The sequence below is a fragment of the Nycticebus coucang genome, chromosome 2 (assembly GCF_027406575.1).
Source record: "Nycticebus coucang isolate mNycCou1 chromosome 2, mNycCou1.pri, whole genome shotgun sequence".
NCBI lineage: Eukaryota > Metazoa > Chordata > Mammalia > Primates > Lorisidae > Nycticebus > Nycticebus coucang.
The window spans coordinates 16,986,942-17,013,385 of record NC_069781.1 but is presented as its reverse complement, the minus strand read 5'-3'; the positions used below and the strand labels follow the sequence as shown (position 1 = coordinate 17,013,385).

At 39.1% G+C, this 26,444-nt stretch overlaps 1 protein-coding gene across 4 annotated transcripts; it reads right to left on the bottom strand.

Moving 5' to 3' along the window:
* On the bottom strand, positions 1-26,296 carry FBXW2 (F-box and WD repeat domain containing 2). Of its 4 annotated transcripts, XR_008374812.1 has the most exons (9): positions 26,215-26,296; positions 25,726-26,113; positions 20,584-21,093; positions 11,450-11,644; positions 9,321-9,454; positions 6,994-7,080; positions 6,054-6,223; positions 2,559-2,736; positions 549-673 (listed from the first exon to the last, which is right to left on the bottom strand). XR_008374812.1 is itself a non-coding variant. In XM_053564170.1 (8 exons), exons 2-8 carry the CDS (start codon positions 25,811-25,813, stop codon positions 385-387), a joined length of 1,473 nt encoding a protein of 490 aa, XP_053420145.1. In that variant the 5' UTR covers positions 25,814-26,113; positions 26,215-26,296; the 3' UTR covers positions 1-384. The 4 variants fall into 4 exon arrangements, 3 of the variants coding, with proteins under 3 accessions (XP_053420145.1, XP_053420148.1, XP_053420159.1); XM_053564170.1 differs by lacking the exon at positions 2,559-2,736 and having other exon boundaries at positions 1-673; XM_053564173.1 differs by lacking the exon at positions 2,559-2,736 and having other exon boundaries at positions 1-673; positions 26,005-26,113.
* Between the last annotated feature and the right edge of the window lie 148 nt (positions 26,297-26,444).

Below are 26,444 nucleotides of genomic sequence, written 5' to 3'. Positions count from 1 at the left end.
TATGGTAAAAAGCTTTAATAACAGACTGAATGTGATTTTATAGGCAACCAATTAGCAGATTAATGAATCATTTAACTTTCATAAAACCAATATTCCACTCAAGAAAGATGAACTCGAAGTGCATCCTCTTATTCTGACCAACATAACTAAGTACAAATGAAGTCAATGGTGTATCCCATTAGCATGCTGCGTTGTTACGTCAATAAAACAAGCCCTCCCCACCCCAAGCCCTGGCCCCCTGGCAAACATAGATAAATGATTGTGCACTGCGTGATGATACCATTAGGTGAGAACTTTGGTTCATGCAGTCGGCTGCCATAGAGGTTGCAACAAAAACCCGCAGCCCCGGCACCCAAAGTCAGTCAGCGGTGGTGGCTTGTGGCATCAGCCATGCTCCTTCCACAACACCAGGTGAATACTGTGGTCAGGCATGCTGGTGGCAAAGACCAAGCCTGTGTCATTGTGCCCATCGAGTCCATTCAGCCAGGATGCTTCGCCTGCCAGGAAGCTTGAGCCTCTCTTTGATTTCCTGTACTCTGGCAGAGGCCAGCGACTGATCAGGCTCTCTGTCCGCAAGTCCATGATGTACAGGTAGCGGTTGTCAAACAGCAGGGCAAAGATATCTCCAAAGCCAAGCAAGGCCAAGTTTGCTATTTCAGGAGTCTTGATGACCCTACAAGGATGAGAGTTAGGGACCATGAACCAGAAGGCAACTTTGCTTCTGTTTATGTTATATAATCTTTTCTGGAGACTTTAAAACCACTTAAGCAAATTTAAGAGATAAATTTTTGATAAAAAGGAAAATATGAAGACAAAAAGTGGTGCCCCATAAAAAAGGGGAGGGGAGAATTCTTCGATCTGAGAATAATGAATGGCATGTAAGAAAAAGGTGGTATCTGATGAAAGTTAATAAAAGCATAAAACATCCTTTTAGACTAGAAAGAATCTTACAGCTTATTTAGCTTAACATTTTAGTTTTTAAGATGTGAAAACTGAAGCCCAGGCTGAGTAAATACTTTCACTAAGGATTCAGCACTAGAATGCACAGTCAACATTATCACTAGGTAAAAAGACTTAATCATCAAATCCTGGAATATCTTGGAAGTCCAGAATAAACTTGAAAGCCAAATAACTCAAGTGCTTCTCTTCTCACCAGGCAGCAAGCAAATGGGTTTTTCTCTAAAAACAGTAGAGGATGAAAATAGTAAAAGTGTCCAAAATAATTGAGAAACATTTATTAATATAGATTAATAAAAAGATATCTCAGAAAACTGGGAGAATTGGTAGGACAGCCCTAACCTTCTCAGGAGCAGTTTCCAAAACATAAATGACAAAAGCTAGGAAGAGACCTACTTAAACAGCAGCACAAAAAAACAAAAACTTAGCTTCTGTTGTTCGTACCCTTCGTGAAGCAAAAAGTTAACAAGAAAAGGTGATGTCTTCTTTGGAGTGACTAGGAAAAGCGGCACAAGGGGAATACAAATAATGCTCCATGACAATAATGCTCCACAGGTCGGACTCCTGTGGGAGAGGAGCTTAGCCTATTTTTAACAAAGATAGCGACAAGCTAGGGTAGGTCCAAGAGGTCAACCAGAATGGGGAGAATCTGGACCAGGACAGCTAGAGGATATTAGCTGAGATGGGGAGGAAAAGAACTAGCAGGGACAGGGGAACTACAGATGAGCATTACTTCCAAATAATGAAGGGTGTGTGAGAGAGAGGCCAGAAGTTATAAGTTCTAGAAGACAAAGAGTTATCAAAGGCAAAGTGTTATAAAGTAGCAGATGTCAGTTTTATAAAGGGGAGGAAGAACATTTATTTCTTTGTCAAGCATTTACCACACACCAGGCACTGTACTGAAATTCATAATTAACATGTTATCTGAATTAACAATCCAATGTGATAGAGGGATTAGCTATACTACACCACTGAATAAAGCCAGGCAAAGAGTAAAGGTCTTGCCATGGTCACAGAGCTAATATGATGCAGACCATGCAAACGAGCCCTGATCGGACTCCAGAACCCAACCTCATTCTTCTACTTCCAACTGCTTTCCGTGAAGAAGGCAGTGGCGTCTCTAGTCAAGGAGCACAACTCATTCCTGAATGAATGGATGAGTGCATAAACAAATGTATTTCAACTGAACAAATGTTTTCTAAACGTTGTACATGCTGAGTAGTGGTTAGGCCCCTGAAAAGAGATAAGACATTCTCTGTCCCTTAGAAATGGGAGAGCACAACATACACCTGTCAGAGTATGTGAGAACAAGCTCAGTGCAAACACTCCAATGGAGATAACGGGATATCAAGGAGTGAAGAAATCATTCCACATTTTATAAGCTGGACCTGGAAGACTATTTTTTTCTCTTTCTGGAAGAGAAATGCAACTGGGCATTCAAAACTGAGAGAATACTAAAACCCTCTCTAAATTTTACAAATTCATGGGCATGCATTTCTCTTAAAATTCTGGGATAGTAAGATATCACTTCTATGAAACTAAGAAAGTAATTAACAAATGCTGGTTCCCTGCTTGAAAAGCAGATCAGAGAATAAACTCACCTTCCCAGATTGAACACAGAAGAAACTCCTGCTAAAGAGGTAACCACCTTAGATGGATATGTTCAAGAACAGCATTCATCCCAAATCAATCACTGAATACTCCCTGTGGTATGAGCCTTTATAAACAGGTCTACAAGATGGAGCCTGATCCCAGGGAAAGTAGTGAGTTGGGATTAACCTCAAGTAAAGGGAAAACAGAGGTCACAATCATTGTGCTCCAGATGAGTTATAATCAGTAACTCATTTCATCATTTTCCACTTGAATAACTCATGCTCGGACTATTTAACAAATAAAAAGTGAGCTAACCACTGTTGTTACCAGGCATTTAGTAGTGAACAAAGACAAAGTTCCTTACACTCAACCTACCCCAAACTGAATTTATCATCCAAACCTGGCTTATTTCTCCACTCATTCATTTACCCAGTTGCTCAAGCTAGAAAACATGGCAAACTTCCAATTCTTCTCCTCACTAAAATCACATATTTAATCACCAAGCTCTACTGACTTTTATCTCCTAAATTTTTCTCTAAAAGTTTCAGTCACCCACTTATTGGGCACAATGTAAGGGTATATGGCAGACCTTTCGTGTATGGGACATAACTAGAAGAGGAACTTTACCTAACAAATGCAAATACTGTACCCTAGTTGTTTGTACCCTCACATTAGCTTGAAATAAATAAATAATAAATAAAATAAAGTAAAATAAAAATCTCACTCACTACTCTCCCATTACCACAGTTCTGGGCCTAGACACCATCTTTGACCTGCAGCATCGCCAACAGCTTTCTAACGACTTCCTGCCTCTATTCTTAGCCCCCTTCAATCAGGTAACCTCATACTAACATCTCATGCTTTTCCCACCTTGTTTAAACTTTAAAACTTTTTGATGGTTCCCAATGCCCTCCCATGTCTAGCCACACTGATGTGTCAAATTTTTCTAATGCCCCAGGCTTCTTCGGCCTCAGGATATTTATATTTAGACAGATCCTCAGTCTGTTCTCTTCATTGTACACCCATCCCAGGCACTTAAGTTAAAACATATATACCCACCCTTTAGAGCTCAACCTGAACCTCTCTTCCTCATGGGAGCCTTCCTTTTCTCCATAAACTAGGTAGGATCTCAAAGTACCCTGTACTAGGTTCCCCTTATTCATTAAACAATGTACATGTTATTAGCTGTTTAATGTCAGTCTTCCCTCTTGCTGATGAGTACTTTCCATAGTAAGTATTTCTGCCACTTCTGAATGCACATCAAAATGCCTGACACAAAGGTAGGTGCTCAATAAATATCTAATGAATAAAGCAGTGCTGCGATGATTATAGGCAAATACAAATTCCTACAAAGGAGATCCAAAGGAATCTGGGAAAAATAGCTGAGAAGTCTGGTAGGCCCCACATCATCAATGTAAAGCAGGGTAGAAACAGAAACACAGGAAACTGGGTGGCTATGGGGACAGAGCTTAAGATCTGGAAAGATGAGCTGATTTCAAAGAAAGAAACACAAACATGTTGCGGAATAGAGCTCAGGTCTTGACAAGTTTCTGGCTCCTTTCACGTGGATCACTTTAGAACTGTAAATAAACATCCCTGCTATTGCTGTCTGGGCCCTTGAACCTAAGTAAACTTACATACTGCACTGAGATAACCTAGTTCAAAAATCACATCCTATCTCCGACTTACTGAACAACATGCCATCATTTGTGTTTTGCTTCTTCTCAGTTAGCTTCAAAGCTTAAGCAGCCCTACCTGCTCCTAGCAACTGATGCCATAGGATCTGTATTAAGGTCTTAAAAGAGGCTGGTTTATTTATGTTTAAAGGAAAAAAGCAGAGACAAAATAGTCCCTTTTCAAAAAAAAAAAAAAATCAAACCTGGCATTTCCTACTAACAAACAATCTTGTAGGTTTATTACTTACAGCTAGTGCACCCAAACAGTAAAAACAAACAGAACTTTCATCTGGAACTCTAGTCTTTGTATGTCATTCTGGTCAGAAGCATATATGAGAAAGACAGATGCAGGATAAAATTAAAACTTTTAGACTGTATTAGACTCTAAATATTAAAATGAATGTTATATCTCTATAACACTTTAACTCGGCACCCTCCCTTCCAAATTTTAATTCAAAATAAAAGCAATATTAACGTATAAAAGATGTAGATTCTCTCCCCCCCCCGAGGTGACTATTTGAATTTTTTCTTTAGAAAATATCAAATCTTTCTTTTCTTGTTTTTTGATGCCTGGCTTCCTGATACCCTAAATACACGCCTGCTGATCATCTAGCCATGGATGGTTGGAGGAATGTTGGACTAGGGTGAGACTGTGGAGTGCCACGCAAGGCGCTCAGCCTGTCTTAGCTTCAGGTTCCCCATCTGTAAAATGAAAAGCTTACACGATGTTGTCTAGGCTGTTTCTGTCTTCTCTCAAAGCATAATCATCATCATTTCTATGATTGATTCTGACAGCTCTGAAACCTAGCTGGTTAGATATATTACTCTGACTCTAGGAGAACATAAGTGGGATTCTACCTTGTGACCAGAGAGATGGGGCCCACCAAAGTTCTGTTGGCTAGTGTCATCACACCCTAAAACAGTCAAGCATAAAAACAATGAAGAGAATGTTCAATTTTCTGTAGTCCCAAGTCGGCACTTCCTGAACCATGCTGCGGAACAGTAACTGTGAGTTGCTGAAGTACAGTAGGTTTAAACAAATTCAAACAGGTTTCTTTATTTAGTGTGTCTTAAAGTTATTAGTAATAAAGATTTGCCAGGTCTTCTTCACAAGCATTTAATACTCAACTTTATAGGTGAGAAAACTGAATCACAAAGGGGTTAAGAAACTTTTCACAAAATTATGCACCCCATAAGACGTGGCACCAGGTCTTAAACCAAGGTTTACTTACCACTACAGTAAGTTCTCTTAATTACCGTATGGCACTGGCTTCCATCAGCCTTGAATATGCTATTAGATATGGCCTATCTCTAAGAGGACCCTATAATATGCATTGAAAATATTTGTCCCTGGACTGTTCCTTATTTAATTCTTTGGAGGAAACCCTGCAAGTTATATTTTTCTCTAAGTATCTCTGCCTTTCCACTGGTCAAAAGAAGGCCACTTTGATCCCTAGATTCACTGAAGTTGACCAGGCTTATAAAATGAGGCAGAATCTCAAAGATCTGAAAGATCTTTTCATCTAAGCATATCATTTTCCAGAAAAGCATGGTAAATCAGAAAGCAGAAGTGGCTGTGACTCAAGAGTCTGGGGATGTTCCAGCATATAATTATTTCTCACTTACTTATTGCCTGTGAAATATTTTTCCTGTATGAGATGTTCAGTATATATAATCCTCTTTATAACTGAACACTTAGTAACATTAATGAACATTTAGTAAACACTTCCTAAAAGCAAGCTGTGAACTGGTACATCCAAATATCTAGTCTTGTGTTTAATCACAGTAGACTTTCAAAGATAAAGCATGAAGTCCAAGGAAAATTACCTGAGAATATCATAACTGGCAAAGTCCCACTGGTAGAGACCTAGTGCTGAACTACAGACAATATATTTGCCATCAAAATGAAGTCTTGGCTGCAAGCAAATACTTCTATCCTCAGAGACAGACAATGTCTTTAAGCACTTGCAATTGATTTCTCTTCCAATTGGCCAAATCTACAGAAAAAAGAAAATTAGGAAAGATGAATATCACATCATTACAGAAAAGCTTGTCCTTACACAATGTGACCTATATTTGCTGAAGTCAGATAGAAAGTGAAGTATACTGAGAAGACCACACATTTTATAGTTAAGATAAAAATCAAGTCCTGATTCTTCTGTGCAATCATGGGTAAAATAATCAACCTCTCTGAACCTTACTTCCTGCAAAGAAGATAATGCCAACCACACAGGACAAACATGCCAGAAGAAGATACAGTGAAACCTCTGTAAAGTTTACTACTTCCTTAAGTTCACCTCATTGTCATAAACCAGACTCGCAACAAATGTACAGATCAGTACAGTAGGTAGGCCTAGTTCCATATGTTTATTACCAGTCTATTACAATTCCTTAGGTGGTCAACTTCTTACACCTTCTACTGTACACAAGAGTGTTCTGTAAACTCTGCAACTCATTATAACAAACGAATATTTATGCCCTCATAGTTTAGATCTAAGAATTGAGGAGGGTAGGAAATATGTGTCTTACAAAACAGTAAGAATGGGTTGAAAATAAAATTGCTGATTTTTCATTTACAAATCGGGAAATAAGAAACTACAAAGGACACAGAGTCAGTCAATCATTTCCTTTTCCAATAGGTTTAAGATGCCTTGGATCAAGATCTTCCTGTTTCAGTCTCCTTTGGCCATACCAGTGTTTCTTATATAATTGCTAGTTACTAGTTTTTCTTTGATGAGGCAAATTAATGGAGAAAAAAAAATCTCACCTTGATTTCATATTTATCTGCACTTAAGAGGATAAAGTCTCCAGGGCTGTGTAAAAGAGACTTGACTTTGCACTTCTGCAAAACCACCTGCAAAATATAAACATCTATGTTACAGAAAGACCCTATTAATGCTGTTGCTATACTGATTTTATTTTAATTAAAATATGAAAATGAGCTTAAAATGCTATGCTAGAATAGCTAAATAACTCTATTACCCAGCTAATCTCTATTAAGATTTTTACTACAACAAGATCCTGTTATTAGTATTATCTATTATAAAAGAGTCTATTGTTAGCAGCACTAATATTTTTAGTCTAGAAGCAAACCTTAGGACTGATTTCAAAAATTGTAAAATGTGATAATAGAAAGTAAAGAGAACTGAAAAGAAAAAAGTCCATAGACACTAAAGTAGATGCAAATGGTCTGCTTCCATAAACATGTGCATTATAAAGGGAAAAGCTATGGACTTGGTACCATAATCGGCATTTACTGCCTTTGCAATCTTGGGCAGGGCCATCTAAAGTCTTTGTTTCTCAGTTTTCTCATTTTTCAAATAGGAGACAAAACACCTATCAACTTATCTCATATAACTGCAGTGAAGATAAAATAAAACAATGTAAATACAGCAATAAATTATAGCAATAACAACATAATAAAAGCTGATATTCCATTAGCACTTGGGATATCTGTAAATACTAGGCTCTCCTTATTTTTGTAATGTATCAGCATACAGTGAGGTGGGAGGCAGGATTCACTCACTCAGAAGCCTGAATTGCACATTCAATAAAAAAGGAGAGACCTACTAATAAGTATCAGACCCCTTTTACTGGGTGCTGGTCCAACATCTCATTTAATATTTGCAGGAACATAAAGCAGATGCTAAAACTGTGGTCCTGAAGGTAGGAGTAACTTGTTCAAGATATAATAGTCAGTCGGTGTCCTGGCCCCAAGTTTACTAGGTTTCCCTTAATACCAAATTGCCCTATTTAAAAACTTAATGTGCCCAACACATAATCACTTATCGTCTCACAAACCGCTCTCCCTTTAGTGTCATCTGTTTCAAAAAAAGACATAATCATCCACCCAATCTGATTCTTTCTTCTTCTTTGTTCCCCACATTCAATCAGCGAGTTCAGGTAGCTCGCCTTAAAGACGTGCTTCCATCGTGGGTGCCCTTCTCTTTCTTTACTGCCACCCATTTGTGCCCCACTCTAGTCCATTCTGTAACTCAGCAGTTATTTTCTTAACATCACACCAGACCTTTGCTCAGAACTTGTCAACTGAATCTAATACACTTATGATATCCATCATCCTTATCATGGCCATGTCTTTACTGGAGACAACTCTTACCAGCTCAGAGAGGTACAGCTCAGAGGGGTGACCGTCATGTATGGTCATGTACGATGGTCACCTCTCTCTACCTATCTCCAGCATGATTCCACTGCCCTGCTTCCAGGTCATCAAACTTTCAAGTTCTTTCCTATCCTCTGTCCTGTGTATATTCTATACCCTCTGAAACACTCAGCTATTCTTTCCACAAATGCCCCATATTCATTCTCCATGTTTTGCCCCTACTCAAAAAGCTTTCCATAACTTACTTTCCTAGACTTTCTCATACAACATCATACTTTTCCTTCACAGAACTTGGTGCAATCTGTAATTATACATTTATTTGCAAAATTACTGTTTAATACTATTTCTCCAGACTAACATCCATAAGGCTAGGTCTATTTTGTTCCCTCCTTTATATTCAACCCCTCGCAGAACAGCATGGTTAATTTAAGAAAAGTATTTCTGCACGCATGTCCCTTACTGATACCACATTTAATTCTCACAACAATCTTGTTTCGAAAACTAGAAAACATCATAGTATTTTGTTAAAAATTCTGTGCATTTTTCATCTTATTTTTTGTAAGCATTGTTTTTCAAAATGAAAATTTCTTTTTTGATTAAGAAAAAGAAACATGTTCATTCTAAAGGAGAAAAAGCACCTACAATCCCACCAGAAATAATTATCTTCAAAATGCGGATGCATAAACACATTCAGAAACTGATATCACACTCTATATGCTTTTTGTATGTAACCTGTTTATTTGCTCCCTCTACCCACCTAATATATTGTGGGCTTCCTTCCATGTCCATCAGTCATTCATTTGTTAAACTACTTACTATGTACCTCCACATACTGGTCACTGTTGTGTACCATCTTGGCTGGTAGTTACACCTATTCCATCTTTTATGACTCACTCACTACTTAGTAGAGAGTGTCTACCACATTCCACCTCTCTTTCCCAAAAAGCCTGACCTCAAGATTTACATCTTCCTACCTTGGTGACCCATTCCGTGTGGCCAGTGAGTGTATTCAGGCATGTCCCAGCAGATAAAGCCCATACTTTCACAGTGAAGTCTGCAGAGCCACTCACCAAGATATCCAGTTCATCATTGTAGTCCACACTAAACACTAGTGCATATAACACACACACAGTTAAAACTTGTCTCTGGCAGTGGTCTTTGTAATAGAGTTCAAGAACATCTACTTTCCCTAGCTACCCAATTATATAATTTTCCAGAGATACTGTTAAGAATGGTGCTACTCAACCAACAATTTCATGATTAAAAACCTATTTCAAAATTGTTATTATTATAGCTTATTATTCTAAGGTTAGAAAGTCCCAGGAATAGTACAATCTTTTTTATCTGTGTTAGTTTCAGAGTGAGGGGCAGAAGCAGTGCTAGAGATAATGGCATTCCTTCTTAGGAGTGTATGCCTAATATTATACAAAACCTTATCTAGCATATGCAGGAAAACAGAACATACGTGGCCCTACTTAGATACACACTTATAACGAGACAAAATGTAAAGAAAGTAAGCTATACAACAGTACCTAGACTTAAGCCCAGTGTAAACGGAAAAAAAAAAACAAAATACAAAGATTTCAAAGTTCAGACTAAATCATTTACTCAAATATCTGAATTTCATCACAGCTATATCCCCAACTCCTAAAACAGTATCTGCAGTGTAGTGAGTACTCAAATATGCAAAGCTTTACAGGAACACTGGGGACCCAGCCATGAAAACACTGATCCTTCCTTTAAGGAACTCAGTCTAAGTGGGGGATAGAGGAAGAAGTCCAGAAAAAATAAATGTTTACCTCTTGCTAGGGTAACACCAAGGAGAATGACTAACTCTGCCCAAGAGTATCAGGGAGGACTTCAGGGAAGAGGCGATATTGGAGATGGGCCCTGAAGGATGAGTAGAGTTTATCAAGAAAAGAAAAAGAATACTGCAGGTAGGGGGAATAGCAAAGGCACGAAGTTAAGAAAAACCACAGTGATGAGCATGGAATAGCAAGTAGAAAACTGTTAAGAACAGGGCTCTCAAAGTTGATCAGGAGTAAAATCACCCGGAAGTCCTGGTACATCTTAACATTGTGGAATATTACATTCAGTTTAATATGTAAGTTCCATACTAAATCATGCACCTTCAAATATTAATTTCTAAAACAAACGAATGATAGCAGATAGCAATGGCCAAAGAAGAAATGTACAGGAGGACAAAAAAAAATGAAACAAAACTGATTTGTTTTTTATCAGCAAAATAGCTCGGTTAACTTCAAAGAAATTAATGAGCACCGGGTACAGTGCAAAGAACTCAAGGGTGAACAAGAGAGGCAGGACCACTGTTTTTATGGAGCTTAGAGTCTGGTGAGAAGTAAGATTATCATACTTACTTTTATGATGAGTGCTATGACAGTAATACAGGTTACTGGGAAAACTACAGCAGAGGGACCCAACCTGTTTAGGGAGGAGTCCCAGAAGGCTGCTCATAAGTGTAATGCTGAACAGCAGAGACTAGACTCTCAGAGGCTAACACAGGGAGGTAAACAAGGAAAGGAAGAAGGCAGCTGCTGCACAAGAGGCTGGGAAATAGTTCATTATAATTGCTACACAAAACTCCAAGATAAAATACAACAGAGGGAGAAGGTTAAGTCTCAAGGCTATGTTCAAATGACCAGTTTTCTGCAAAATAAGCCTGCTATACAATTATCAGGAAACATGCAGGTATCTGTTTCTTTCACCTTATCTCCTAAGTGGTAGTCTGTTTTAACTGACTGTCAACCAAGCTCCAACTGGATATAATCTGTGTAGACCACCGGGAACCACCATCACTCTGAAGGACTTTCTACAAATTCCACAAATAAAATGGACTGAATTTAAAAGTGCAGAACTTACTTAATTTGGAGGTATGGAATCTGATAAAAGTAAAGGAGACTGACTTCAACAGGACATAAATGACATAGGAGAGAAGGAGAACTACCACTCTTAGCAAAAGGGTATACAGAAGAGTTTTGAAATGGGCCAAAGGGGGGGAAAAAAAGGTTTCACATTCTTGGCTCTTGGCTTTAAGGGATGTGGCTAAAGTAATTATAAAAACCCTTGAAAAAGGGCAACCCACCCGCCCCCGTGTGCCCCCGGAAGTGCTGGGTTCTGGCTCCGGAACTCCACTCCCAGCAGGCCACAGTGTTGTCAAAGGAGCCTGTCACAAGCTTCTGTTCATCGAACTTCACTGCTGCACAAGTATGGGTCTGTATGCCATAAACACACTGCCCTGTGCTCACATCCCACAGCTTTGCAGACAAGTCATCTGACCCTTCAAGAGAAAAACAAGGAGGTTAATAAAAAAACAGAATAAAGAAGGAAAATCAATCCCCAAACTATGGTATTCTATAAGAAGGACCTTAAGGGTCCCCTCCCTCTAGCACTTTCAACTTCATGACTGAGGAAACCAAAGCATGGTTGGTGACTTGCTCAGTCACCAAAATGGTATTAAAAGCATGGGGACAGAATCCAAAGTCTTTGGTTCAGTTCTTTTCCCTTCACTTTTCAGGCTATATAAAGCATCCCTTGGTGCTTCCATGTGAAAAAAAAAATTTTTTTTTTGTAGAGACAGAGTTGCACTTTATGGCCCTCGGTAGAGTGCCGTGGTGTCACACAGCTCACAGCAACCTCCAACTCCTGGGCTTAGGCAATTCTCTTGGCTCAGACTCCCGAGTAGCTTGGACTACAGGTGCCTGCCACAATGCCCAGCTATTTTTTTTTTGTTGCAGTTTGGCCGGGGCTGGGTTTGAACCCGCCACCCTTGGTATGTGGGGCCATCACCCTACCCACTGAGCCACAGGTGCCGCCCCCAAGTGAAAATTTTTATAAATCCTTGGCTACCAGGACCTCTTTGATTTGAGTGTAAAATGGATGGGTATTACCTATAACAGCATGTTTACACTTGCATGACTGTCCATTACCCATCTCTGAACAAATAAGGAATGCTGAATAGTAAAAAACTGTCTGTCTGAAACATATTGTACTCCAAGGCAAGTCAAAAATAAGCCTCAGATCATGGGCTGAATTCTACAAAAGCTAACTACAAATTGTTGAGTCATCTTGAAATATACAAAAGAATCTCAAAGAAAATCAGGAATAAATTATTCCCGACAGTCACAACAACTCAACAAAGAGTTTGTGAAAAGCCTCTTAAGATTCTGTAGGAAAAAATAGGTTTTATTTCTGCCTCTGATGAAAATTCAATACTCATCATGGTGACAAATTAAGAATTTTGCTTTAAGTTTAAAATCCTAATGATTAATTCATGTCTCACAATTTGTCTTTATTAAGATTTGACAAAGAAAAAGACGTTTTTGAGAACACACTGAATATAGTCTCTATAATAAGGAAATAGTATCCTAGGAAAGCACCAAATGGCATCTTTTCAAAAAGCAGAAGTGACTAAATAACATCAGTCACAATTCCACCTTTAGTCAAGAGCCACTACTTCAGATAACAGAAAAATAGCTATCATTTATGAAAGAAAGCATGAACTTTAACCTGGGAAAACTCTGAGTGCGTAACTACATTTGTTGTCACTTTGCTATTTAGGACTCAGTTTCCTTTTGTATAAAAAGAGGGGAAGAACTTGGTCCTCAATAGGCATGTGAGAACTTTATGAAAATCATCTGGGGAGCTTTATCAAAACACACAAACAGGGCTCTGTCTTCAGAGATTTTAATTTAAATATCTAAAGTGAAGTGCAATAACCTTAAAAGTTTGCCACGGTGCTGCGTGTAGCTCTGTGGTTAGGGCTTCGGCCACATACACCGAGGCTGGTGGGTTGGAACCCAGCCTGGGCCTGCCAAACAACGACAACTGTAACAACAACGAAAAAAATAGCCGGGCGTTGTGGCAGCCTGTGGTCCCAGCTACTTGGGAGGCTGAGACAAGAAAATCACTTAATCGCAAGAGTTTGAGGTTGCTGTGAGCTGTGATGCTATCGCACTCTACTGAGGGCAACAAAGTGAGACTCTGTCTAAAAAAAAAAAAGTTGCCACGTAATTCTACTTCATCAGCAGTATTTTGAGAACCAAGGGTCTAGAACAGTTCTGTCCCATAGAAATATAAAGCAAACCACATATATAATTAAAAAATGTCCTAATAGTTATGTTAAAAAAGTAAATGGAAATGTGTGAAAAGAATTTAACTCAACATGTCAAAAATATTATCATTTAACATTTAATCAATATAAAAAACATTGAGATATTTTACATTCTTTAATATTTGAAGTCTTTGAAATATAGTATTTCACATCTCAATCTGAATAAGCCACAGATCAAATACTCAAAAGCCATATGGGGCTAGAGGCTACTATGCTGGTCAGCATCAGTCCAGATGTTCTTTAAGGTCCTTTGGATCAGGTGTTTTCTGACTGTTTACCTAAGGAACTTAAGTAAGAAATCATTTCAGGTTCTATGCAAGCTTAGTGTTCAACTGGGGTCCCATTCATTCACCATATATTTATAGAACTTCTGTGCTAGGCAGAGCTCTTGTTCTCATGGCACTCGGTCTACTTGGGTCTACTTTAGACTTTTTGTCTTTGGGAAGACAAAGAGGCTAAATAAGGAATAATAATTCAGTACAGGTAAGTGGTAGGCAGTACAAAAGCCCATAACAAATACAAAGAGAAAAGGAGAAAATGTCTCAGGTGAAGTTCTAATGAGTTTAAAATTGTGCTCCTCAACATGTGGGTGTTCTACAAACATGTCTAGGAGCTGTCATGATTGCATCCTCAACTATGTCCCCCTTGTATTTGTTTTTAAGCTGGGCATTGGTATGGGATCATTTGAAAAAGGGATTTCGTAGCTTAAAAAACTTCGAACTTTTGGCTCGGCACCCGTAGTATAGTGGTTATGGCACCAGCCACATACACAGAGGCTGGCGGGCTCAAACCCAGCCCAGGCCTGCTAAACAATGACAACTGAAACAAAAAAACAGTCAGGTGTTGTGGCGGGTGCCTGTAGTCCCAGCTACTTCGGAGGCTGAGGCAAGAGAATTGCTTAAGCCCAAAAGTTTGAGGTTGCTGTGAGCTGTGACACCATGGCACTCTACCAAGGGTGACACAGTGAGACTCTGCCTCAATAAATAAATAAATAAATAAATAAACTTCCAAGTTTTAACTAATTGAAATCTGAAGGATGAGTAAGTATTAGCCAGGGGTTGTGGTGGGCACCTGTGGTCTCAGCTACTCAGGTGGTTGGAGCAAGAGGATAGCTTGAGCCCAGGAGTTTGAGGTTACTGTGAGATATGATGCCACAGCACTTGAGTCTGTGGCAACAGAGACTCTGCTTCAAAAAATAATAAATAAATGATGAATAAGTTAAAAGAATGAATAGTACTTTTTAAAAAGGAATAGTATATGGCACAGGTGAGCAAAAGTCTATATGTAAATGACTTAACAGTAAATATTTTAGACTTCATAAGCCATACAGTTTCTGTTGCAATTATTCTATACTGCTAGATTTGGCCCATAGTCCATGGTTTGTCAATCCCTGGGATAAAATATGTGAATAACCACTGGGGCCAATTCATAAAGAACTACTTGGAAACATTCTAAAAACTGCCTATTAATTTTATGATGCTTATCAAGATACACTGCCTAAAACATAAACGGTGATTATAAAAACAGTGGAGTCTGACTGGGAAATAGCAGCAAGGTTAGGCTGGAGAACTGGGTCAGGAGGATGTTTAACTATGACCTCATTTACATTTCTGAGAGATCACTATGGCTATATCATGGAAAATGGTTTGAAAGAGGAAAAACTAGAAGAAGGTTAAGTAAAAACTAAGGAAGAAGATAAACAAAATGTGGCATATAAGACAGTGGAATTTTTTTTTTTTTTTTGAGACAGAGCCTCAAGCTGTCACCCTGGGTAGGGTGCCGTGACGTCACAACTCACAGCAACCTCCAACTCCTGGGCTTAAGCGATTCTCTTGCCTCAGTCTCCCAAGTAGCTGGGACTACAGGCACCCACCACAATGCCTGGCTATTTTTTGGTTGGAGCTGTCACTGTTTGGCAGGCCTGGGCTGGATTCGAACCCACCAGCTCTGGTGTATGTGGCTGGGGCCTTAGCCACTTGAGCTACAGGCACGAAGCCCAGATAGTGGAATATTATTCAGCCTCAAAAAGGAATGAAGTTATAACATGGAGGATTCTTGAACACATGCTAAGAGAAATAAGCAAATCAAAAAATAATTAGGGGATGTGTCCACCGATAGGGGGCTCCTGGGGTAATCAACTTCACAGACAGAAAGTAGAGTGGTGGTTGCCACTAGCTGGGGGGAGGATGGAATGGGCAGTTAGTGTTTAACTGATACAGTTTCAGTTTGGGAAGATGCAAAAAATTCTGGAGATGGATGGTAGTGATGGCTGCACAACAATGTCAATGTACCCAATGTACAATGCACTGCACTGTACACTTAAAAATAGTTAAAATGGTAAATTTTAGGTTATGTGTATTTTACCACAATTTGAAAAAAAAACACAACTAATTATTTAAACTATTTTATACAAGAAAACGTTGTGCCATTTAGTTTTACGCCTTAAAGAAGAGTCAAAAAAACAACCAGGTGGTGTTCCATTTCACAGCGGTACAAGTCCACTGCTAACTGCTAATCCTTTAGAAGCCACTGTTCTGTTCCTTTCCTGCTTTTGTCAGCCTCTCCTCTGGACTCCCATCTGCTGAACAGACTAAGCTGAAGTGAAAGAGAAATAAACATGGGCCCTTTCACATGTCATGAAGAAAAAAAATCCCTCTCAATTCAGAAAATAGAATGAATAAGTAAGGGATAGGTATGTAACAGATAGGCAGAAAAATAAGCTGCAACCCAAATGGAGTAAACTATCTTATCAAGATTAAATATTTAACTGGTAGAATCACATCTCAACCCTCAACCACTTCTCTAAGGCATCTGCTTTGCTGGCCAACTGAATAAGCTTTTACCAGTGCCTCTTTAGAACAGGCTATTATTCTCCTTCCGCTGTTTCATTCACTTCTCTCCCTTCTCCAGTTACACTCTTCAGGGATCTACCGTAGGTTCCATTTTTTTTTCCTCTCTATATCTCCTTTTTTTTTTTTTTTTTTTTGTAGAGACAGAGTCTCACTTTATGGCCCTCGGTAGAGTGCCGTGGCCTCACACAGCTCACAGCAACCTCCAACTCCTGGGCTTAAGCGATTCTCCTGCCTCAGCCTCCCGAGTAGCTGGGACTACAGGTGCCCGCCACAACGCCCGCCTATTTTTTGGTTGCAGTTTGGCCGGGGCCGGGTTTGAACCCGCCACCCTCGGTATATGGGGCCGGCGCCTTACCGACTGAGCCACAGGTGCTGCCCTGTATCTCCTTTTAAAATTTCCGTGCCATAGCTATGGCTGTGATGTCTTTCTCTCTAGTCCTGAGCACTTTCCAAAGCTGATTCTCTATTTCCAAATACTATGGGAATCTTCACTTAGAAATGTAATAGGCAATTAAATTCAGTTCATCACAATTGAACCCCAGCTATCCTCTCCAATTTATTCACTCTTTTCTAGTTTTGTTATTAATCCTACCTTCCTAGGCATAGAAAGCTAGCAACCTCAGCTACTTCTGAAATCTCTCCTCTCTTTGCCACATCCACAATCCTCTGCCAAACCCTGTCAATTCTACTTTCATAGATGATCTTCTATTCAACTGCTCTCTGTATTCTGTGTCCAGAGTGCTCATAATTATACCATGAAACTGCAGTCTTTTTAAAAATCTCTACATTTATTATCTAGACCTAGTTATCCTGACCTAAATTGTAACAGGCAAATATTTTAATTTGGAAGTTCTGATTTGTCTATGTCAGAAGATCTTAATAGGAATAGTATCATCTCCTAAGGAAACTTTAGAAATTTATGAGAATGGTTTCAATTGTCACAATGGTAGGGGTCAGGGGCATTACTGGCATCTACTGGATAGAGAGATCAGGAATGCTAATACCCTACCATATTTGGGACAGTGCCCAAAAAGAATTCTCACATTTTGTACGACATTCTAGATAGTTCTATCAGATATTCGTAAATGAAAAGCTTATTTTTAGTCATCTAAACCTATTTGTTTTTTAGAAAGCATATTTGCAGTTTAATTATATATTGAATATTCTGAGTGCAAATATCAGGTAAATTGAGAGAAAATGTACTTGGCTTTTTGGGCAACTTTGCAGTTTTTCACCAGTTGAGAAGACAGTATCTGTGATGGTATCCATGACACAAACACAACATGCATTTATAGCTGTCACATCACTATGACAGTACATATGCAAATATCTGATTACTGTCTTCAAGCATAGCTGTGCTTCAGCAATACGTTTAAATGTGTATTATTTTAAATTACAGCCACCTCACCTCTCCCCTGGGTTAGAGTTTAGGCATTTTATCAATCTCTAAAATATATGTATGTGTAGACAAGTAATTGCTATGAATTCAATGTAAGAAAATATTATAAATAAAATATGTTACAAAAAGAGGAGCTAGGTTTGACAGAAACAAGAAACACTGGTCTACTTAAAGCAGAAAGCTCTAACCCTGGCCCTTTCCTTGTTCACAAATCTTTCATGGCTTTCTTACTGCTTATAGAAAACTGTCCAAACTCACATTCCCAACATTTAAGGCTCTTTTGACAGAAACAAGAAACACTGGTCTACTTGAAGCAGAAAGCTCTAACCCTGGCCCTTTTCTTGTTCACAAATCTTTCATGGCTTTCTTACTGCTTATAGAAAATTGTCCAAACTCACATTCCCAACATTTAAGGCTCTTAACATAGCCCAAGCCCATTTCTGCAGATTACATTCTGAGTCCCTTCTAATATAGGAGTTCCTACTTATACCCTAAGAGTCCAACTGAAATGAATTTTCTTTATTTTCGTCTTCCTACTCCATGCTTAATGGCTTCTGTGCCTTTGCGAATGCTGATCTTCCTATCAGAAAGCCCATCTCATCTCTCTAAGCCTACCCATTTTTCAAGCCCCAACATAAACACTGCTCAATTTTTCCAAATCACTCCTTTCTCTGAAAATTTCCCCCATTCAACTGTTATCATTTTATTTTAGCTCTTTTATAGCACTTGCTTTTCTTATTTAACTATAAGCTAGGGGTCACAATTCAGTAGCTCAAACCATAATATTTAAAAAATTAGAATACATTAAAAAAATTCAGACTACTTCACTAAAATCTAGATTTGAGGCTTCTCATAGAAAGATCTGGCAACTCTGAGCCTGAATTCCACATGGCAACAATTTATGACAAGGGAGCAGCAGATACAGTATTCTCTGGCATGGTGCACCCCCAAACTTACAAAAGTCAGGTCACTTTACTGATCCCAGGTATATGATTTCTAAATAAAGCACTGCTCTAATTTACCTATGTATGCCCTCACATTTCCAAGTGGTAGGCATTTCATAAATATCTATCAAACAGTACAATGTATAATAGGTTCCTTTCTTACCATTTCAGAAATAAATTGCAGAACAGAATGATAACTGCCTCCATCTAAACCGCATCAATTTTAGCATTAGCCAACAATGTCTTTAGTAATACTGCCTATTGCTTGCTTGAGGTGCTAATCTGAGAGTGAGTATAAGTTTATTGCCAAATTCAGGATTTACCAATTCGACCACAATGAAAATTCACTGTCTTTAGTAACAAGATGACACAAACACACGTATAATTCTGCAATGAATATTTCTCTCACTAGTAACAGTCCCAGGAATGCTGCTGTTAGGGAAATAAAACTAATGCTTTGGATTATTTTCAATATCTACAGTACAGCATAATTCTCGATAAGAGAACCTGATGAATTTAATGAGAACAAAGATCAAATAGCATACAGACCTATCTATATGCAGGCAGTTATTATCTCAGTGTAGGTATCGTCTTTCCAGGTAGTTGGAGAATTCAGTATTTTCCATTTACTTCCACTTCAAGGGGTATTTTATTGCATTTCAAAAGTAAGGTATGAAAGAGGATAAAAAACCTTAAAAAGCTAGAGGTGGTTGTGAAAACAAGTCAACTGCCATTGAGATCACTGGTAAGAACTGCCTAGAGCAACTCTAAACACTGCCTAAGAATTATTTAGATTGCCAGTTAAAAAGCGTTACCTTGCCAGGTGTGGTGGCTCACTCCTATAATCCCAGCACTCTGGGAGGCTGAGGTGGGTGGAATGCTTGAGCTCAGGAGTTTAAGACAAGCCTGAGTAAGAGTGAGATCGCATCTCTACTAAAAACAGAAAAACTAGCTGGACATTGTGGCAGATGCCTAGTCCCAGCTACTCGGGAGGCTGAGGCAAGAGGATTGTTCAAGCCCAAGAGTTTGAAGTTGCTGTGAGCTGTAATGCCAGGGCATGCTGTAATACCCAGGGGGAAAGAGTGAAACTGTCTCAAAAGATAAAGTATTGCCTAAAATATAGGCACTGATTATAAGCATATGTAGAAATATATGCCTATTATAAATGAAACACACATAATTCTTAAATTTTAGCAATTATTATATTGTTTCATAGTTACTAAATAGTTTTAAATCATCCAACTCTCTTTGTTTGCATACCCAAACTCTCAACTTCTATTTCGTCTCAGAATCACAGGATTTCAGAGCAAGGAAGAAATATTTCCTTTCCATATTTTATTTTATTTTATTATTTTTTTTTTTATTGTTGGGGATTCATTGAGGGTACAATAAGCCAGGTTATACTGATTGCATTTGTTAGGTAGAGTCCCTCTTGCAATCATGCCTTTCCATATTTAAAAGACAAAGAAATAAACACAGAGAGGTCAAGTAATTTATCCAAAATGACCTAACTACTTGCTAGGATTAACACTAATTTTTCCCCCAGAAGCATTGCTGATAAATAAAAAACAAAATTAACCAAAATGCAGAACTGTACATGGAGAAAAAGCATAAAAAAAGTAATCTATAGCTTTCTGATTCACATCATGTTTAAAAGAATGAGTGAAGCTTTTTTCTCATAAAACTTAACAGAAATGATTGTCTTCTCTACAGAGAAAGAAGAGGACAAAAGGGGAAAATCCACTCAGGGATGGGGAAAAAATGTCACTGTAGATACCTCATATAATCAACATCTGTGATTTTCAAATCCAGGGAATAGTTTATTCCTAAGTTTATAATCCATGAAATACAAAAACAAACAAACAAACAAACAAACAAACAAAAAAACCAGTTCTAACTCATGTCTCTTACCTGTACAGAGCAGTCCATCTTTATAGTAAAGTGCATACACTCTGGCACTGTGTCCAATTAATGATGAGGTCTCAAAGGCTTCATGGTCCTCCAGTTGCTTCATTCTCAAAATAGCCTTCAAATAAACCTTCTTCCAGTGCAAAGTGTCCTGAACAGAATCATCTATCTGCCAGCCCAAATTTTTACATGCAGTCTGCCACACCTCTGTACAGGCACTTATCACCTTATTCCACTGTTTAGAGACGAGGCAGCATGTGAGTAAAGTCTGAGGATCGAGCCATTTTAACAAATAAAAACTGAGCTCCAAGGGAAGGAGTTTGAGGAAGTCCCGCTTGAGGAGAGTCTCCAGGTTATTGGAGAGATGCCTGAGCTGGACTGCCCCACTCAGACTAATCAGGTGATCCAGAGTTTCATTTTTCTGCAAGTCCGTCAGAGAAAGAAATGTAACAGAAATGTTATCAAGCCATGTCTCAAAGTCCTTTCTCTCCATAAGGTTATGGAAAAATTTACCTGTGGCACATCAAAATATTGTATTAGTTCTGCTCAAAAAGACTGTTCAAGCAAGACTGCTAACGAATGAAGTATTAAAAATTAGTGTAAAAAACTTGGCATTACAACTTTATGCTTAGTTGCTAAAATTTACAGTTAATATACTATATTTGAAAATTTTCCATGCACACAAAAGAAAATACATTAAAAAAACATACTTTAACAAATCATGATGTCCAAAACAAGTCAGTGCAACAAGTTGGTGTGACTTGTTCCTTGCTGAACATGCATCATCAAGTAAAATCAATACATAAAGTACTCATTTATTATAAAACAGTGTATTTTACAGTATACCCCTCCCCATCAAAACCATTATATAATAAAACTATTTCCTTAATGAAACTTTTTGAGCACTAAATTTTGGCACTAAAAATCACAAAAATAAGCACCAGAATGTAACAACCAGAAAGCAAGTCTCTAGAGCAATAGCCTGAGACGTTAGTTACCATTCAAGGCACAATGAGCCCTGTCACCAAAATCAGAGACTATTTGTTTCTGCAATAGATATTCAGGTGAAAAGGTGTGGGTAAGAAAAATAAGCACATGTAATATTCAGGTATTCTGGTTTTTCCACCTCCTTTATGGCACTGCCTGTCTAGAACAGAAATTACCAAAGACTTTATTTTGCCTAACAGAGTGTTTTTATAAGCCTCATATGAGCTAGTAACCATTCTTAACCATGTGTCCCAGAGAGTCATGGACATCCTGGAAGCATGCAGGAATAAGGCAAATTAATAATCCTGATGCTTACAAAACACCAGAAAACAGGTAACATCATCTTCACTTTACAAATGAGAAAACTGCAGGTCAGAGAAGGTACGTCATTTGCCTATAATCAAAGAGCTATTAAACAGCAGAAGAGACTGAAGGCCAGTTCTCTCCAGATCATTACACCAAGTTCTCTCTCTCTGAAGTCAGTGATAACAGGAATAGAACCTGGTGATAGAATTTGCAGGTACTGTGTCTACCTGATTAGACCATTCTTCCCTTTAGGAGAATGACAAATTGCTCCAGAATTGTGACAAAAAGTTTTTTTAAATTTCAACAGGTGTCAATCCACTCCTAACAATGGATACTAAACAAATGAAAGACAACAAAAAATAAAGCAAACCACTAAAACCATTCTCAAGACTGGCATGTGCTGATAGATTTTGATGTTGGGTGATAGGGGTTTATTTATTCTATTTTCATACATTTCTTTTTTTTTTGTAGAGACAGAGTTTCACTTTATGGCTCTAGGTGGAGAGCCATGGCATCACACAGTTCACAGCAACCTCCAACTCCTGGGCTTAAGTGATTCTCTTGCCTCAGCCTCCCAAGTAGCTGGGACTACAGGCGCCCGCCACAACACCCGGCTATTTTTTTGTTGCAGTTTGGCAGGGGCTGGGTTTGAACCTGCCACCCTTGGTATATGGGGCCGGCACCTTACTGACTGAGCCACAGGTGCCGCCCTATTTTCATACATTTCAACATTTCCTGGTTAAAAAAAACTTTTCCTTCTAATCTGGGATTACTTGGTTTCTCACAGACTATCATACTCATTTAAAAAAATATCTATGTCAAAATTAATATGGAAGAGGAAAATTTATTTCTTTCCAACATGTAACATAGATCAGGTCTACACTGGAAGTAAGATCTTATCTTCCAACTTCGTTAATGAAAGGTGAGTAAAAATCTTAAGTTTCTAACATCAAATTTGGCAACAATGCTCTTGGACAATAAGTAGTCTGATTTATTAGTAGAAGCACCCAAGCCTTTCAATCACATTATCTGCTGTCTACTAGTTCTGGTTTCTGGAACTGTGATTGCACTTCAAGATAATATTCTTAAAGCTGAAGGTTTGGGGCTAAAGATGATTATTAGTTCATATTAAGGATTTACCTGGCTGTCAAAATATAATCTGTTCACTAAAAGTTTTATCAACTTATCACACAATTAATAAGTCCTCTTCTTTCTCTGAATCCTAACAACCCTCTATATACATGTATAACATTTCTGGAAAATCTCTACTTCTAAAATTAATCATTCACAACAAAACAACCTTTTTGTGTGGGCATCTGTACAATATCACAACAGGTAGTTAATTAATACTGGCTAATTAAAAACAGCAGAACACCTGCCCCAGAATCACATTTTACAGTGTAAAGCGTGGGAGACTTCTGCATCACATCTACATACGCACACTACGACACATAATTGCTGTAGAAATGCTTATTATTTTATGTGAGCTGAATTGTTATTGAAGTGGCCACATGGAAAATTTGAAATACCCATTCAAACATTATCAGGTTCCCATCATTAACAAATATCTAAGAGACATCCTACAACATGCCAAATTAACATGCCCATAACATTTACTGAAGATTATGGGCCAGCCTTTCCAGTGAGCATCTTTAAAAAGCCCAGCCACTTTTATATACTCTATTTCATAATAAGAAATTATTTCTATAGGCCAGGAGTTTGAGAACAGCCTGTAGACCCCATCTACAAAAAATAAAACGAAATTAGCCAGGTGTGGTGGCATGTACCTGCAGTCCCAGCTATTCCGGAGGCTATGGCAGGAGGATTGCTTCAGGCCAGAAGTTTGAGGTTGCAGTGAGCTATTATGATGCCACTGCACTCCAGGCTGGGCAACAGAGCAAGGCATTGTTTAAAAAAAAAAAAATCCCCCCCAGTTCTTATCATTCAGACTGGCCCTTCAAGCTACTGAACACCTAGTAGGAAGCCTTTTCCAGTTCTTCATTATTATAAAGGCATCTTTTTTTTTTTTTTTTTCACTAAAAGAATCAAGTAACTTTGGAGGAGACTTTAAGGTCAAAAGTCTGAACTGAACTCTTTCACAGAACCTTGAAGATTATCACGTACTGGTAGCACAAGGTTCCCAGGGGGAAACTTCAGGAAATGGGATTTCAATTGAAAATGACATAGAGTAGCTTTTCAATGCGACAGCCTTTCAATAATGGAATAGCTGCTTCCAGAGGGTGAGTTTCTCATTACTGTAAACAGTCAAGGACAGTTGTACACAGAGGCAGAATGGGATATATGAAAATGCTTTGGAAATCAGTCGAATCTTCTACTGTGTGATCATGGGCATGATCAACTAACTTTTAACCTTTAGTTTTGTCATCATCCAACTTGAGGATAGTGACTCTCAGAAATAAAGCAGGGGTATGCTTACTTAGCACAGTGCCCAGTCTAGGGTAACTTAAATGGTACTTTTGTAGGTTTTATTCTTATGAATATCTGGCAAGAAAGCCTTTTGTAGCACTAAGGCTAAAAGGGAGATGATCACTAACATTCTTTTCAACCCTATGATCTTAGAAAGGTATTCTAAAAATATCTGGAAGAAAAACTCAAGGGCTCAAATTTATTAGGGGTTTAATTGCATAATTAAGGACAGTTATTGCCTTGAGGCTATAATTTCTTCTTAGGTGCCTTTTTCTCCCTACCCTACCCACATCCTATTTTTCACACTAAATGTACTAAATGCACTCAAAGCGTTTAGTACAGTACCTACCTGGGTTCAGAGTAAACATTACAATTGCCCTCTTACTCTAAATGTTTACGATCACAGAACTCTGAGGAAATGGACCATGTGATGAAAAGACTCCTAAATTGGGGTATGGGAGCCCGGGTTTGGTCTCTGGTTCTGCTATTATCTCCCTATGTTCCCATAGGCAATGTTCATATCCATACTGATTTTAAAGACTAAAGTACTATGCATAAATAGCACTTCATTTGAACTTCAAATCACGGAAGGTATCAATCACACTACTCTTAACTAATGAGGAAATTTACGTCTCAAGAAATGGAGTAGCTTTCCCAGAGTTGAATAGGAAGTAGCAGGTTCAACATCTTGCCTAGTCCTTAAAAAAAAATCAAACCTATACCTCTAGTCTTATTAGAGACAAGACATTCTGGATAAAAGACAAGACATTTTGGATAAAGCAGTGTGAATGTGTTTTCCCCTCCTATTTCATGAGAACCTATCCTAGTTAGGAGTGAAAGCAATATCATCTGTTGTTGTTGTCAAGGAGGACACTTCATCTTTCCTCTCTTTTCTCATCATGCATGATAAAAGAGCACAGAGGCTTCGAAAATGTATAAGTACCTATAAATTTACACATGCATATGATGTATTTTGAATATTCAAGAAAGTGATGATACTGGTTGCTTCCAGAGAGAACTAGACAGCTGAGGAAATGGGAGGGGGGGAGGAGGAGAGTCCTATTTTATTGTAAACTTTTTTTGAATTTAAAACGTGAATATACTACATTATTAAAAAAAACCTTCAGTTTTAAGAATTTTTAAAAGATTTGAAAGAATACAAATAATACTTATAAAATATGGGTTCTGCAACTCCACTTGTTGCTGGGTGACCCTGGATAAACACTTCACCTATCCTCCAGCCCAGTTTCCTCACTTGCAAAATGTTGCTACGAACAGCATTACCTACAACGGTTTTTGTGAGCTTAAACAAGATAATGCACTGACTGAAAGCACCTAGCACACTATAAGCCTAAAATAAATGTCAGTCACCATTATTGTTTAGCACTGTTATCTTTTACTTCAAACAGCAGCCCACATACACACCTGTTTCCAAGGCACACCCACAATTATGGAGCAGGCCCTGACATTGTACAGCACTCTGTACTTCATAAATCACCTCACCACACTTCATAATTTTTCTTTCAGACTCACGGCAACCCTGGGACGTCGTTAACTCATTTTGCAGCTACGGAAACTGAGGCACTACGAGTAGTACCTCTGAGACCCTATTTTCCCATCTCTAAAATGAACTTCAGATCCCTTCAACCCGTTCGTCGCTCCCAGGTCCCTTGCTCCCGGAGCCGTGTTCCGCGCGGCACTGACCTGAGCGAGTGCCCCGGGGCCCGGGACCTCGCGCCGGGCTCACACCGACTAGGTGCGCTCGGGCCGCCAGAGCCTCGCAGCGGCCGGGTCCACTCCGCAGCCATGGCGCCTGCGGGAAGAGAAGGACAAACAGCCCCAGACACGGCAGGTCAGCAAAGGCGCGGGTGCCAGACAGCCCCCTCCTCAACCGGCCCCGCCCCGCACACAGACCTGGACCTACGGCCGCCGCTCCCAGTCCGCAGCCTCACAGGGGAGCGGCTTCCGGTGCTGCCTGCGTCATCTCCGCGCGTCCCTCCGCCCCGCGGCACTGGGCGGAAGCGGCTCCACTTCCGGCCCCCGCCCAGAGGGGGCTGTCGGGGGCGAGCAGAGGATCGACGGGGGCGGAACGCCCACAGTTAGGCCCCGGTGGCGTGTAGGTCTAGGGGACCCTGTACCAAACC